General features: G+C 36.0%; 1 protein-coding gene and 1 pseudogene across 1 annotated transcript in view; both read left to right on the forward strand.

The window, feature by feature from the left end:
- The first annotated feature begins 518 nt into the window (after window positions 1–518).
- LOC128646854 (aquaporin-7-like) overlaps window positions 519–17,622 on the forward strand; it is a 58,447-nt gene continuing 41,343 nt past the window's right edge. Inside the window, 1 exon segment of the mRNA XM_053699656.1 lies at window positions 519–620. Coding sequence (XP_053555631.1) covers window positions 519–620 — 102 coding nt within the window.
- LOC128650666 (uncharacterized) lies at window positions 835–929 on the forward strand (annotated as a pseudogene).

Below are 17,622 nucleotides of genomic sequence, written 5' to 3' on the forward strand. Positions count from 1 at the left end.
CAGTAGAGGGTCAAGTCCAGAGATCTTTTATTGAAATCCTTTATTTCTGATAAGCATTATTTGTACACGTTGAGTACGGTACTGGCTTTACCCCAGATTTGTTACTGTGAAGCTGGAGCAGATAACCCTGTGTGTGCCCCTAGCAAAAACGTTGTTTCATTGCCAAACAGCAGATATACAGATAATATTGATTCACAACTTTACTGTCAGATTCAGAGCAAGGTGCTATATGGCATCAAACAATGTTTTTATTTGTATGAGTCTCCAAGCTGTTCAGAATTCTGTATAATTGCAATAAGCAGTGGACCTTGGAGCTATGCGGTGGGAAGGGAACCTGTTTACAGCCTTATGATCACAATATTGATTCATTGCACTAATAGTTTCCACCCACTAACTTTTTAAGCTCTTCTTCAAATGACGCGTGTTAGTGTTTAACTAGCTGCATGAAAGTGTCAAAGTATACCTTCGTCTTCCTACAGCCGCTGCTGTCTCCTGAAATCCCACGTTCTCTGTACAATATGAAAAACAACGTTTTCAGCAAGATCCGAAACGCAATTTCCATCCGCAACCAATGGGTGAGAGAAGCATTAGCGGAATTTTTGTCCACATTTGTGATGATGGTAAGATTACTTTATTTTTATTTTTTTTCTGGTTGTTTGGTTTTTTTTTCATATGAAAAAGTTTAATATTACGTTATTCTCCATATTAAAAGGAGTCTCAAATATTGCACTCTTGTATTTAATTCTATAAAGTGTTGTCACCCAGCCGGTATTTTATCAGCATGACCAGTATTTTAGGGTTTAGGTCAGTGTAGATAAAAAAAAGAATAAATATGTACTTCAGTGGGGCATATAATAAAATTGGAACGATACAGAGAAGATTACATGTGTAAGGGTGACATGCATTTAATATACGTCCATTCAGTTTGAGCTTCTGAATTATACTGTTATTATTTTCTCTAATTTACAATAGAAGGGTATCAACCCTAGTTTCATCACTTTATAGATATTTGTGCTTCTTGCAATAAAACATTCATTGCATTGGAACAATTGCTGAAGTCTTCTGGAAAAAAAGGTACAAAAATTACAATTACATCCCTGCCAGCCAGTGCTTAATTTGTACATATGTACATCTGACTTCTTAGCATGCTGGAGAACTTACCGAAGAGGAAGACTCACTAGTTCTGGGGCTATACTTCCCAAACAGATTTTTGTTCAAATCAACTCTCAATTTCATACTAAATAACACCAGTGTGTTTTCTGCTTTTGTATAAATTGTATGGATCTTAGTTGTTAATGGAAAATCATAGTGATCCAGTGTAAAGTCAGAGCAAGATGTTGCATTATATGAGCATTCAAGATCTCAGATACACTGTATAGAAAAAACAAATATAGAAAGGGACATGCTATAGTGTGTTATTCCCACACAAGGTATAATTGTCAGTAAGGGAATTTGTATATCCCGGTACTTACTAGAAGCACACAGTGATGTGCCTAGTGTTTATAAATAGAATTGACAACTGTCCTGCACAAAAATATTGAACTAGAGGGTGAACAGGGGGAAAATGTAACTGGGGTTGTGATTAGAACCCACAGCAGATCCCAACAGATTCTGTCACCCATACGCCCTACAGCCCTTTTTTTATACATATTTTTTTTTCTGGACAGCCATTCAAATTACTTGACTGTGCTCTTAAATACTGAACACCTTGCAATCCTAGTTATAAAGATCCCATGCAATATTTAGAATTTTCTAATACGCAACAGAAAAAGCTGAAAGCACTACAAAATATAGACAAATGGACTCACCCTAGTGTCTTATCTATTAAACCAGAGTCTGCTATAATATAAAATATACTTACTATACTTTTTTTAAAGATAAAAATACTTACAAAAGCTCCAAGCTTTTGTTCTTTAATAATAACAATGCTTTAAAACATTTAAACACATTTATTTTAATTAAAGAGTTACCTGTTACACTTTGTTAAATCTTACAACGTAATAACCATAAAGATCTCAGATGTCTCTTTTTATGGTGCCAACACAATAATATTTCTTTTTCTTGTATAAACAGATCAAACCAGGGCTTTAGGTTTTGGAAGAATTTGGATTCAATTTGAATAATGTATCTTAAGGTGTTAAATAGTGCACATTAGGGATAATATGATACATAAAATCTGTACAATTTACATCACAGTCACTGTGAATCTCACATATTGATCTCTTACTAGTGTTTTGTAGTTAATGGGTTGCAATATGATAACCTAATATGCACTAAAAATGATTTGTTCGTGATTTTCTTCTTTATATATTGTAAAACAAAACTAAGAAACGTTAAATTCTCCCAAGTAGTTTTAACCAATGAAAATTAGTAACACAATAAACGTCATCAGCAATTAATAATGTAATAATATATATATACTAAAATATAGATATATCCTAATGTATACAGATATACTATATATATATATATATATATATATATATATATATATATATATATATATATACATATATACAGTATATATATATATATATATATATATATAAATACACAATATATACACATATACAGTATATACACATTCACAATATATAAACATATACAGTATATACACATTCACAATATATACACAATATACAGTATATACACATACACAATATATACACATATACAGTATATACACATTCACAATATATACACATATACTCATATACAGCATATACACATACACAATATATACACATATACAGTATATACACATACACAATATATACACATATACAATATATACACATATACAGTATATACACATACACAATATATACACAATATATACACATATACAGTATATACACATACACAATATATACACATATACATTATATACACATACACAATATATACACAATATATACACATATACAGTATATACACATACACAATATATACACAATATATACACATATACATTATATACACATACACAATATATACACAATATATACACATATACAGCATATACACATTCACAATATATACACAATATATACACATACACAATATATACACAATATATGCACATATGCAGTATATGCACATATACAGTATATACACATACACAATATATACACATATACAGCATATACACATTCACAATATATAAACAATGTAATTTCTTATTGACTATAATCTTTCTATAAATGTCTTGCTTATGAGACACTATCCTAGAATGTAATAAAGATTTATCAGTGACAACAACAATAATAATATTTGCAGTGTAGTCTCTGGTTTATCAATTACAAGGTCTCTCCTGGTGTATATGCTACATAATGTTATTAATGGTTAACTCCACACATTCCATGTTCCCTCAGACAGATAACTGTTTTCACAGCATTGTTGTAAAATATAAGTGTTCACACTAATAAGCTGCTAGTTTTGCATGCGGATGTGTTCGTCAGATAACAAGGATGGTATTTATCACTTAGTAAGGTGCAATAATATGGGGAAAACAACTCCATGTCATTTAGCAGGGTGAAGGTTGTGTCAGATGTGACATGTAAAGAGCAGTCAAGTTAAAGGTACAGTGTAAAACTATAAATGTTGTCATTTGTCATTTTAAAATAAACTATTTTACTCTGTTTTACTTTTTGAAAATAGTTAAACACATAGTTAAAGTTGAACACTTAGAACACCCCCATTCTGCCCCAGTAGTGGATAAGGTCAGTAATTGTACAATACACATGTATGCCTGCTTGTGATTGACTCGTCAGTTGTATCATCATTTGGATTGACATGGGAACATACCTTTTCCTGCGAATTTACCTCATTAGCAGGCTTTAGCACAATAATACATATATACTACAATGTTTCCTAATATTAATAGAATAATACATACAGTATATACTACAATGTCCCCTAATAATAATAATAAAATAATACATGAATCCTACACTGTCCCCTAATAATAATAATAAAATAATACATATATACCACACTGTCCCCTAATAATAATAAAATAATACATATATACTACACTGTCCCCTAATAATAATAAAATAATACAGATATACTACAATATCCCCTATAATAATAAAATAATACCTACATATATACTACAATGTCCCCTAATAATAATAAAATAATACATATATACTACACTGTCCCCTAATAATAATAAAATAATACATATATACTACACTGTCCCCTAATAATAATAAAATAATACATATATACTACACTGTCCCCTAATAATAATAAAATAATACATATATACTACACTGTCCCCTATAATAATAAAATAATACATATATACTACAATGTCCCCTAATAATAATAAAATAATACATATATACTACACTGTCCCTTTTAATAATAAAATAATGCATATATACTACACTGTCCCCTATAATAATACAATAATACATATATACTGCAATGTCCTCTAATAATAATAAAATAATACATATATACTACACTGTTCCCTATAATAATAAAATAATACATATATACTACACTGTCCCCTAATAATAATAAAATAATACATATATACTACACTGTCCCCTACAATAATAAAATAATACATATATACTACAATGTCCCCTAATAATAATAAAATAATACATATATACTACACTGTCCCCTAGAATGATAAAATAATACATATATAATACACTGTCCCCTAATAATAATAAAATAATACATATATACTAAACTGTCCCCTATAATAATAAAATAATACATATATACTACACTGTCCCCTATAATAAAAAAATAATACATATATACTACACTGTCCCCTATAATAATAAAATAATACATATATACTACAATGTCCTCTAATAATAATAAAATAATACATATATACTACACTGTCCCCTATAATAATAAAATAATACATATATACTACACTGTCCCCTATAATAATAATAAAATAATACATATTTACTACAATGTCCCCTAATAATAATAATAAAATAATACATGAATCCTACACTGTCCCCTAATAATAATAATAATAAAATAATACATATATTCCACACTGTCCCCTAATAATAATAATAAAATAATACATATATACTACACTGTCCCCTAATAATAATAAAATAATACAGATATACTACAATATCCCCTATAATAATAAAATAATACCTACATATATACTACAATGTCCCCTAATAATAATAAAATAATACATATATACTACACTGTCCCCTAATAATAATAAAATAATACATATATACTACACTGTCCCCTAATAATAATAAAATAATACATATATACTACACTGTCCCCTAATAATAATAAAATAATACATATATACTACACTGTCCCCTAATAATAATAAAATAATACATATATACTACACTGTCCCCTATAATAATAAAATAATACATATATACTACAATGTCCCCTAATAATAATAAAATAATACATATATACTACACTGTCCCTTTTAATAATAAAATAATGCATATATACTACACTGTCCCCTATAATAATACAATAATACATATATACTGCAATGTCCTCTAATGTCCTCTAATAATAATAAAATAATACATATATACTACACTGTTCCCTATAATAATAAAATAATACATATATACTACACTGTCCCCTATAATAATAAAATAATACATATATACTACACTGTCCCCTATAATAATAAAATAATACATATATACTACACTGTCCCCTATAATAATAAAATAATACATATATACTACACTGTCCCCTATAATAATAAAATAATACATATATACTACAATGTCCCCTATAATAATAAAATAATACATATATACTACACTGTCCCCTATAATAATAAAATAATACATATATACTACAATGTCCTCTAATAATAATAAAATAATACATAAATGCTACAATGTCCTAAAATAATAGTAAAATAATACATATATACTACAATGTCCTCTAATAATAATAAAATAATACATATATACTACACTGTTCCCTATAATAATAATAATAAAATAATACATACATACTACACTGTTCCCTATAATAATAATAAAATAATACATATATACTACATTGTCCCCTATAATTATAAAATAATACATATATACTACACTGTTCCCTATAATAATAATAATAATAAAATAATACATACATACTACAATGTCCCCTATAATAATAATAAAATAATAGATAAATACTATACTGTCCCCTATAATAATAATAATAAAATAATAGATATATACTATACTGTCCCCTATAATAATAAAATAATACATATATACTACAATTTCCCCTATAATAATAAAATGCTGCAATTATTTAGATCAGTGGTTCTCAACCAAAGTGACCTCAAGGCCCGGTAAATTTTAGCTAGACATGTCCGGGGCCCAGTAGTTTATTTATATATATATATATATATATATATATATATATATATATATATATATATATATATATATATATATATACAGTATATACAGGAACAGACGTTTGCACTCTCAGGTCTTTTTTCAAATTTTTAATGTGGAACGTTTTCGGGGTATTATAACCCCATCATCAGCATGCTGATGATGGGATTATAATACCCCGAAAACGTTCCACATTAAAAATTTGAAAAAAGACCTGAGAGTGCAAACGTCTGTTCCTGTATTTTGCCATATCTTTGCACCCAGGCTGTCAGCAATTGGTGGGTTAAGCTGGAAAATGTGTATTATATATATATATATATATATATATATATATAGTGAGCAGCAGGGGCGGGCTGATCAGCCAGGCAAATAGGACCTGGGCAGAGGGACCAGCAAGTAGGGGGGCCCACAAATGGTATCTCCACGGATCTTGGTGCATTCCTTAAACTGGAGTTTTCAGTTGCCCTATCAGTAACTAAGCAAATAAGTGTGGGTTTAGTGAGGGCCCTGGCAGGGGTCTGTCGCTGTGAGGGCCATGGAGTGTGGGGTCTGGCCCTGGAGGTTGGGTGCCCTTTCTCTGGCCCTTAATGTTGGGGGTCCTGGCTCTGTAGAATGAGGGGCATGTTGGGGGCAGGGCAGGAAGGCTACCATGTACATTTGCATACAATTTAATACATTTTGGTCAGTGTGAGACAGTGTTCCTGGGGCCTTGATTGGTCTCAGTCTGCACCTGGTTTGCAGTGGGGTAAGAGTGTGCAGTGGGGGCATAACAGGTCAGGGCCCACCAGCAGGGCTATCACGGCCCGGTACTGGGCCACGGCCCGGCTGTTGAGAAACCAGGCTTTAGATGATGCTATTAGTATATGAATTAAATTGGTACATAAAAGTGTAGCAATAAAATGCTGTAATGTTCCATTAATATATATACTGTTACTCACATATAGTTACTCTGAAAATGGGTTAAACCAGTGGCACTTCTAGAACTTAACATTTGGGGGCTAACAGTAGTAAAAAAGTTGAAAGACACAGAACACATAATATATGGAGCCTTTCTCATCTCACACTGGGTTAAACACATAGTTAAAGTCAGCTTCAGTGCAGCAATGCTCAACTGGAAACTAGCTAAACACTTCTGGTGAGCAAATGATAAGAGACATGAGTGTAGCCACCAAATCACCAGCTATCTCCCAGTAATGCATTGCTGCTACTGAGCCTACCTATATATGGTTTTCAACAAAGTATACTGAGAGCAACGAAAACAGTTATATTGATAGTATAAGTAAATTGAACATTACATGCTCAATCTAGATCATGAAAGAAATGTCATGTCTCTTTAACTCCTGCAAAGCTGTTAAACATATAACCATTACGTGTAAGTAGGATATGGTCAGTAAGTAGGGTTGCCATATTGCCGCTTTAGGGGAAACACATATGAAAAATAAATGTCAGGGTTTTTTTAATGGAACATTATTCAAACATTTCTTTAAACAGCCCTGACATATGTATTTTTCATAAGTGTCCTCCCTTAAAGCGGTAACCCTATCATTGAGCCAATCAGGAGTGGTATACACACTGCTAATTACCAGCAGAGGAATGCTCAGGACTGGACAAGCAGCATTTCTGGGGTCGCTAATCCCTTTAAGGTTACCCTGCAACATTAGTGTAAGAAGAAAATGCAGACAGATGATGATAGAAATTATTTGTAATAGGGTTAAATGAACATTAAACTCAAAATGTATTTCCCCTTAAAGGGACATTCCGGTCAAAATCTAAATGCACATAGATGAATTACATCATTGAATAGAAACATATTTGCAATATACATGTATTAGCAAAAATGCTTCTAGTAAAAGTTATCACTGTTTTGGTTTTAGCATTTTTCTCTGCAGGTGCATGTGAAGCATAGCTAGATATTCATAGTGCACCAGCATTTTAAATACTGCAGCTGCTCAGAGCACCAGTGGGAATTGTATCATGTCAGGAAATAACAAATTGAGTCATTACTAGGCAGCACATGCATCTTAGCAAGTGTTGTGTTTAAAATGAAACAGCTATAGCTTTTATTAGAAGCAGTTTTGCTAATACATGAATGATACAAAAATATTTCTATTCAAAACTGAAATTCATTCATGTGGATTCCATTTTTGGCTGGAATGTCCCTTTAAGTTGTTTAAATACACATAGTAAAAAGCAAACATTTAAATAGCATTTTTACAGTTAACTTTGCCTTGTTTTCCTATAAAGAGACATTAAAGTCATTTTAATACATCAGAAATGAGTCACTGCATTTTAGATAAGCTACATATATAATAATGTTTTAAAAATTGTAAAAATGATTGTTTTGTTAGCAGTTTGCAATCTTAGGACACACCATTTAAAAAAAGCCTTTTGAATGTCCTTTACTGTATCTCTCTTCCTGTTGCCACAGTCAGATATAAATGTGCTCATGCATGTATCAAGCAACCACTGTGCAGCATAGGGTTTCCAGGTGTCCTGTAATTAAAGGGACAGTAACCACCTTGTAATTACAAGACATTTCTGTTTTGTTGCTAATGGCTTACCTTAGCACCCCAGATGTTTTGAAACTACATTTACCATGATATCTAGGTATCTCTATACAAATATACTGGACACTTCAGTAAAGGCAGTGAACACCTTGAGATTTTTATAATACATTTTTTTAGTTATGCATAATGAAACAACTTTGCAATATATTTTTATTATTTATTATGTCCCCTTTTCATGTAATTTAGCTCTAAAAATTGAGGATTTTCTAATTCTCAGAACTGAAAATGGATCTGCTGACTTCTCAAGACTAACCCTGCTACATATCTTTCCCTACTTGGCTTTATAAGATAACAAACAATGCCCTTTATACTAACATTATGATAGATGTTAGCCTTGTTGTCTGTGTACTAAAGCCCATATTGGCTCCTATAAATAAGGCAAATGGTAGGTGGAGTTTGACTATTGAAAAATAACTGAAGTAATTAAGATTTTAATTTTTATTTGAACTGTTAAAGGGACACTGAACCCAATTTTTTTCTTTTGTAATTCAGATAGAGAATGTAATTCTAAGCAGCTTTCTAATTTACTCCTATTATAACATTTTCTTCATTCTCTTGTTATCTTTATTTGAAATGCAAGAATGTAAGTTTAGATGCCGGCCCATTTTTGGTGAACAACCTAGGTTGTTCTTGCTGATTGGTTGATTCATCCACCAATAAAAAAGTGCTGTCTAGAGTACTGAACAAAAAAAGCATAGATGCCTTCTTTTTCAAATAAAGATAGCACGAGAACAAAGAAAAATTGATATTAGGAGTCAATTAGAAAGTTGCTTACAATTGCATGCTCTATCTGAATCATGAAAGAAAAAAATTTGGGTTCAGTGTCCCTTTAAGACTTGGCGGAGACATTGGGGTAGATTTATTAAATGTCGGGCAGACATGATCCGCTGTCTTCCTTTAACATTGCACAAGCATTTCTGGTGAAATGCTTGTGCAATGCCGCCCCCTGCACATTTGTGGCCAATCGGCTGCTAGCAGGGGGTGTCAATCATCCTGATCGGGATGATTGCAGTCCGCCACCTCTGAGTTAAGGAGCAGCGGTCTTACCAGAATACTCGCGCGGAAACAGCAGAATACGCTGCTTCATAAATCTACCCTATGCACTCCTTGCCCAATGTGCTTAGAGGAATATGGCTGCACCTCACTGATGAGGCCCAATAAAGGTCAAAACTGTCTGGGGTTGCCATGTTCTTTGTTCAGAGGAGCTGTTGTTTGTTCCTAGTACAACACTTCTCTTTCTATAGGCTCATATTATTCTATAGCAACACAACAGAAATGTCTTGTAATTACAAGCTGTTTATGGTCCCTTTAAATGTCAACTTTTTTAAGTCCTCTAAGTGGCAGTTAAATGTTGTATGCCTCTGTGTATTAAGTGGGAAAAATAACTGTCTTATATGTTATGGGCAGTTATGGGTGCTACTCTTTCTGCGTATAGCTCCTTGAGTAAAATCTCTGCTATGTGTTTTTATTAGTAAACATGGATAGTGTAAAAACACTGCTCTGTGTATTACTGGCATCCAAGGGGATAAAATCTCTGCTCTGTGTATTACTGGCATCCAAGGGGATAAAATCTCTGCTCTGTGTATTACTGGCATCAAAGGGGATAAAATCTCTGCTCTGTGTATTACTGGCATCCAAGGGGATAAAATATCTGCCCTGTGTATTACTGGCATCCAAGGGGATAAAATCACTGCTCAGCTGGAAAAAATACATGTAGTGGGTTTAAAGGTGTAGCCTTAGATAGAAAAGAAAATGGCATCCCCCGCCTACCACTCTTGCACAGGTCACAGGTAAATAGGTTGTCTACTATACAATGCAGTATATAGGTTGGTCAGGAATCTGAATACTTGGAATGTGCTTCAGTCTTTCTCGGGTAGCAAAACAATTTAATATTAATATTTAAAGGGATATTCCAGCCAATATTGGAATCCACACGGATGCATTTCAGTTTTGAATATAATTTTCTTTGTAATAAACATGTATTAGCAATAAGGCCTTTAATAAAAGCTATAGATGTTTCAAATGTGTATTAAGTATGCACCGTGCACTTGATCAGAGAGCCTAAGGTGCTTGTTTCATCTGGTAATGACTCCAGAGGCCAATTTACTAAAGGTCTTGCGGACCTGATCCGACAGTGCGGATCAGGTCCGCAAGACCTCGCTGAATGCGGAGAGCAATACGCTCTCCGTATTCAGCATTGCTGCTGGTGCAACACCACCCCCCTCAGACTCTCGGCCAATGGGCCGCCAGCAGGGGGTATCAATCAACCCGATCGTACTCAATCGGGTTAAATTCCGGCGATTCCTGTCCGCCTGCTCAGAGCAGGCGGACAGGGTTATGGAGCAGCGGTCTTTGTGACCGCTGCTTCATAACTGTGGCTTCTGGCGAGTCTGAAGACTCGCCAGAAACACGGGCCCACAAGCTCCTTACAGAGCTTGATAAATGGGCCCCAATGTGTTAATTGCTGACATGATACAAGCCTTGCTGGTACTCTGAGCAGCTGCAGTATTTAAATTGCTGGAGCACTGAGAATATCTAGCTTTGTTAAAATGTTAACACTAAAACAGTGATCACTTTTGCTAGAAACATTTTTTCAAACACGTATATTGCAAAGATGTTTCTATTGAAAGATGCAATTCACCATATTTAGCAGAATGTCCCTTTAAATGACAGAAATAGTAGGAAAATAAATAATGTTCTCACTATACATGATTAAACATTTAATACAGAATATCATTTTGAGTTCCATGCCTGTTTTAAGCCTTCTGTTTTTAGAGTGGGCTGCACCAGTGGCGTCACTAGGGTTGGTGTCACCCGGTGCGGTAAGTTATGGTGTCACCCCCCCCCCCAGAAAGCAGACACACACAAAAACACAGGCAAACACACATACAAACACTCAGACACACTTAAAACATACTCAGATGCACACACAAACACTCGGAAACACACTCAGACACACATACAAAAACACACACACAAAAACACTGAGACACACACACACGCAAAAACTCAGACACACACACATACAAAATATATAAACTGCACTGCATTAATTATAAAGCGCATGCCTAGAGCTGCTCCCTGGCTCAGCAGAGCATCAAATGAAAGACAAACAGAGCACTCTAAAATAAATCACTAAAGAAAAGGTTTAGGTGCAAACTATGAAAATTCTGCTCTCTGACTCTGTTCCAAGTCTGTCAGTGCACAGCCCCGGGCCGCGTGCCTACCGCTTCTTATGGCCAATCACCTCTGCACTCTGCCCACCCCCAGCCCGCCCTCCTAACTGTTCAGTGTGCACTTAGTGTACTGTAACCGTAATGGTCTGGTGGGCATCATACGTGGCTCCTTCACTTTAAAGACAGTGTCAAACAGTCATGCGGTCAGGTGCCAGGTATCCCCTCATGATTTGCCAGTTCCCGTTTAGAGAGACAGCACAGCAGTGAGTGACTCCACTGCTCCACATGTCACTGAGCAGTGAGCACAGATAGGCAGGCAGGTTTAGGCTAGCTGCGCAACTTTGCAAGCCCCACGGCATGCCCACAGCATTCATAGCGAAATTGGGCAGGGGAGAAGCAAAGTACAAACAAGCAAAAGCAGCCGGGAAAACTATTTGTTGAAATTGCAGCACTGGCTCAAGGGGCAAAAAAATTGTGTGTCTACATCTTCCCCAGTCCCACCAATGTTCACAAATGCCAGCCCCTCTAATAAACAAAAAAAATTATGCATCTCAACATTGTATTTTTTTGAATAATAAAAATAAAATTTAAAAAAAAAAAAAAATTTTTTTTTTTGGTGTCACCCCCTGGTGGGTGTCACCCGGGTGCGGCCCGCCCCCCCCCCCCGCCCCCCCCTAGTGACGCCACTGGGCTGCACAATATTGTTGATAAATGTATGGAAGCCAAATGGTTAATTCCCCACTGCAAAAGCCTAAACTGCACCCCCAGGGAGTGGTATGTCCTTACACTATTAAAGAGCAGTACAGGCACAGAACATATTCAGCACACGTACAATAAAATAGTTATTTTTGCTACAAATGCCAGCCGCAGCGTAATACCCCACATAATGCGACAGTAGTGTCTGATGTTTCACTCATGGTTCTTGATTATTGTCCATTAACCTTTCGGAGTGTGTAACTTCCTGACATTTTTCTTCATTAATTGCTGATCACTTGGTCCCAGTGTTTATCTTTGTTATGGCTGGAGCCTCCCACGTGGAAGATGCTTATTATTTATTTACCGAGGAGCATGGTGTGTGTGTCTGTTTGATATCACCTAACAGCCTCTCTCTGTGTATCTGTATATTTGTCCTGCTGGCAAATCCATCCTTACACACAGCATAAAGCTAGATTTTATTCAATTACCTAACAGCTAGACATGTGCAATTTGTTTCGGCTGAATTTCGTTTTCGGCCGAATTTTGACCGATTCAGAGATTTTGATGAATCTGAATTTCCGAATCGGCACCATAGTGAAAATTCCGAAAACGAATAAATCAGTTTCGGAATTTTCGAATCTATTCTTTATTCATATTCAGAATTTTTTATTGTTCTAATCTAAACCGCAGTTCCCAAACATCGCCAACACTAACTAAAACACTAACGGCTAGATTTGGAGTTTTGTCGGTAACGACCCGAAAAACTAACGCCAGCTTTTTTCTGGCCGCACCATAAAAATAACTCTGGTATTGAGAGACCACATAAAGGCTGCGTTAGGCTCCAAAAAAGGAGCGTAGAGCATTTTTAACGCAGCTTCAACTCTCGATACCAGAGTTGCTTACGGACGCGGCCAGCCTCAAAAACGTGCTCGTGCACGATTCCCCCATAGGAAACAATGGGGCTGTTTGAGCTGAAAAAAAAACCAAACACCTGCAAAAAAGCCGCGTTCAGCTCCTAACGCAGCCCCATTGTTTGCTATGCGGTAACCCTTCCTACGTCTGCACTTAACACTCTAACATGTACCCCGAGTCTAAACACCCCTAACCTTACACTTATTAACCCCTAATCTGCCGCCCCCGCTATCGCTGACCCCTGCATATTATTATTAACCCCTAATCTGACGCTCCGTAAACCGCCGCTACTTACATTATCCTTATGTACCCCTAATCTGCTGCCCTAACATCGCCAACCCCTATATTATATTTATTAACCCCTAATCTGCCCCCCACAACGTCGCCTCCACCTGCCTACACTTATTAACCCCTAATCTGCCAACCGGACCTGAGCGCTACTATAATAAAGTTATTAACCCCTAATCCGCCTCACTAACCCTATCATAAATAGTATTAACCCCTAATCTGCCCTCACTAACATCGCCAACACCTAACTTCAAACATTAACCCCTAATCTGCTGACTGGAGCTCACCGCTATTCTAATAAATGTATTAACCCCTAAAGCTAAGTCTAACCCTAACACTAACACCCCCCTAAGTTAAATATAATTTAAATCTAACAAAATTAATTAACTCTTATTAAATAAATTATTCCTATTTAAAGCTAAACACTTACCTGTAAAATAAATCCTAATATAGCTACAATATAAATTATAATTATATTATAGCTATTTTAGGATTAATATTTATTTTACAGGTAACTTTGTATTTATTTTAACCAGGTACAATAGCTATTAAATAGTTAAGAACTATTTAATAGCTAAAATAGTTAAAATAATTACAAATTTACCTGTAAAAGAAATCCTAACCTAAGTTACAATTAAACCTAACACTAGACTATCAATAAATTAATTAAATAAATAAACTACCTACAATTATCTACAATTAACCTAACACTACACTATCAATAAATTAATTAAATACAATTCCTACAAATAAATACAATTAAATAAACTTGCTAAAGTACAAAAAATAAAAAAGAACTAAGTTACAAAAAATAAAAAAATATTTACAAACATAAGAAAAATATTACAACAATTTTAAACTAATTACACCTACTCTAAGCCCCCTAATAAAATAACAAAGGCCCCCAAAATAAAAAAATGCCCTACCCTATTCTAAATCACTAAAGTTCAAAGCTCTTTTACCTTACCAGCCCTGAACAGGGCCCTTTGCGGGGCATGCCCCAAGAAATACAGCTCTTTTGCCTGTAAAAAAAAAACATACAATACCCAAGCCCCCCAACATTACAACCCACCACCCACATACCCCTAATCTAACCCAAACCCCCCTTAAATAAACCTAACACTAAGCCCCTGAAGATCATCCTACCTTGTCTTCACCTCACCGGGTATCACACCGATCCGTCCAGAAGAGCTCCTCCGATGTCCTGATCCAAGCCCAAGCGGGGGGCTGAAGAGGTCCATGATCCGGCTGAAGTCTTCATCCAAGCGGGGCAGAAGAGGTCTTCCATCCGATTGAAGTCTTCATCCAAGCGGCATCCATCCGGAGCGAAGCGGCAGCATCCTGAAAACCTCCACCGCGGAACATCCATCCTGGCCGACGACTGAACGACGAATGACGGTTCCTTTAAATGACGTCATCCAAGATGGCGTCCCTCGAATTCCGATTGGCTGATAGGATTCTATCAGCCAATCGGAATTAAGGTAGGAATATTCTGATTGGCTGATGGAATCAGCGAATCAGAATCAAGTTCAATCCGATTGGCTGATCCAATCAGCCAATCAGATTGAGCTTGCATTCTATTGGCTGATCGGAACAGCCAATAGAATACGAGCTCAATCTGATTGGCTGATCGGATCAGCCAATCGGATTGAACTTGATTCTGATTGGCTGATTCCATCAGCCAATCAGAATATTCCTACCTTAATTAGGGTTAGTGTTAGGGTTAGACTTAGCTTTAGGGGTTAATACATTTATTAGAATAGCGGTGAGCTCCGGTCGGCAGATTAGGGGTTAATAATTGAAGTTAGGAGTCGGCGATGTTAGGGAGGGCAGATTAGGGGTTAATACTATTTATTATAGGGTTAGTGAGGCGGATTAGGGGTTAATAACTTTATTATAGTAGCGCTCAGGTCCGGTCGGCAGATTAGGGGTTAATAAGTGTAGGCAGGTGGAGGCGACGTTGAGGGGGGCAGATTAGGGGTTAATAAATATAATATAGGGGTCGACGGTGTTAGGGGCAGCAGATTAGGGGTACATAAGGATAACGTAGGTGGCGGCGCTTTGTGGTTGGCAGATTAGGGGTTAATAAGTGTAGGTAGGTGGAGGCGACGTTGTGGGGGGCAGGTTAGGGGTTAATAAATATAATACAGGGGTCGGCGGTGTTAGGGGCAGCAGATTAGGGGTACATAAGGATAACGTAGGTGGCGGTCGGCAGATTAGGGGTTAAAAAAATTATTCGAGTGTCGGCGATGTGGGGGGACCTCGGTTTAGGGGTACATAGGTAGTTTATGGGTGTTAGTGTACTTTAGAGCACAGTAGTTAAGAGCTTTATAAACCGGCGTTAGCCCAGAAAGCTCTTAACTACTGACTTTTTTCCTGCGGCTGGAGTTTTGTCGTTAGATGTCTAACGCTCACTTCAGAAACGACTCTAAATACCGGAGTTACAAAGATCCCATTGAAAAGATAGGATACGCAATTGACGTAAGGGGATCTGCGGTATGGAAAAGTCGCGGATGAAAAGTGAGCGTTAGACCCTATTTTGAGTGACTCCAAATACCGGCGGTAGCCTAAAACCAGCGTTAGGAGCCTCTAACGCTGGTTTTCACGGCTAACGCCAAACTCCAAATCTAGGTCTAAATAAAGCTACTAACCCCTAAACCTCCCCCCCCCACATCGCCAACACTAACTAAACCTTTTAACCTCTAAACCGCCGTTCCCCCACATCGCCCACACTAACTAAAACACTAAATAAACCTATTAACCCCTAAACCGCCGTTGCCAGACATCGCCAACACTTACTAAACCTATTAACCTCTAAACCACCGTTCCCCAACACTAACTAAACCTATTAACCTCTAAACCGCCATTCCCAAACATTGCCAACACTAACTAAACCTATTAACCCCTAAACCGCTGCCCCCCACATCACCAACACTAACTAAACCTATTAATCTAGGCCGATGAGGAAGCTCAGTTGGTAAATTCCATGACTACAAAAAACAAAAATAGAGGATAGAGAAAACAAGAGGGGTGCCTCATGTGCACATAAGTATGCTATATATTGAAAAAGAGAGATAATAAGCCAAATGGGTACACTTATGTACTGGTAGGTGCAGGCTGGAAACTAAGGTGTACCAGCTAACCCTTAGCAGTGTAGCAAAGTAATGCATTATTTTAACATTTCTTGTTATGGTTTTAACATTCAAATATTTGTTTTAATAAACTGAACTTGTTTTATGCAAGCTTTGGTTCATTACCTTCTACAGCAGTTTTATATACTGCTACTGACCATCCATCAGCTATCATTGTGACAGGAATCCCCTGCACTATCCACTCTGCACCTGGAAAGGTTTAGCTGGTACACCTGAAGATACCAGACAGCTTCTACTAGTACATAAGTGTACTATGGCCTATTGTGAGTACCCGTTTGGCTCTTTTTTATGTTTATATATATAGATATACTGATGCACACATGAGGCGCCCCTCTTGTTCCTTATTTTTCTAAAAAACAAAAAAGCCTGTTTAAAAGATCCAAGATCACAGGTTCAAATCCCGGCAGGGCCAACTCAGCCCTTCATCCTTCCGAGGTCGATA

This window comes from Bombina bombina, chromosome 2 (assembly GCF_027579735.1).
Source record: "Bombina bombina isolate aBomBom1 chromosome 2, aBomBom1.pri, whole genome shotgun sequence".
NCBI lineage: Eukaryota > Metazoa > Chordata > Amphibia > Anura > Bombinatoridae > Bombina > Bombina bombina.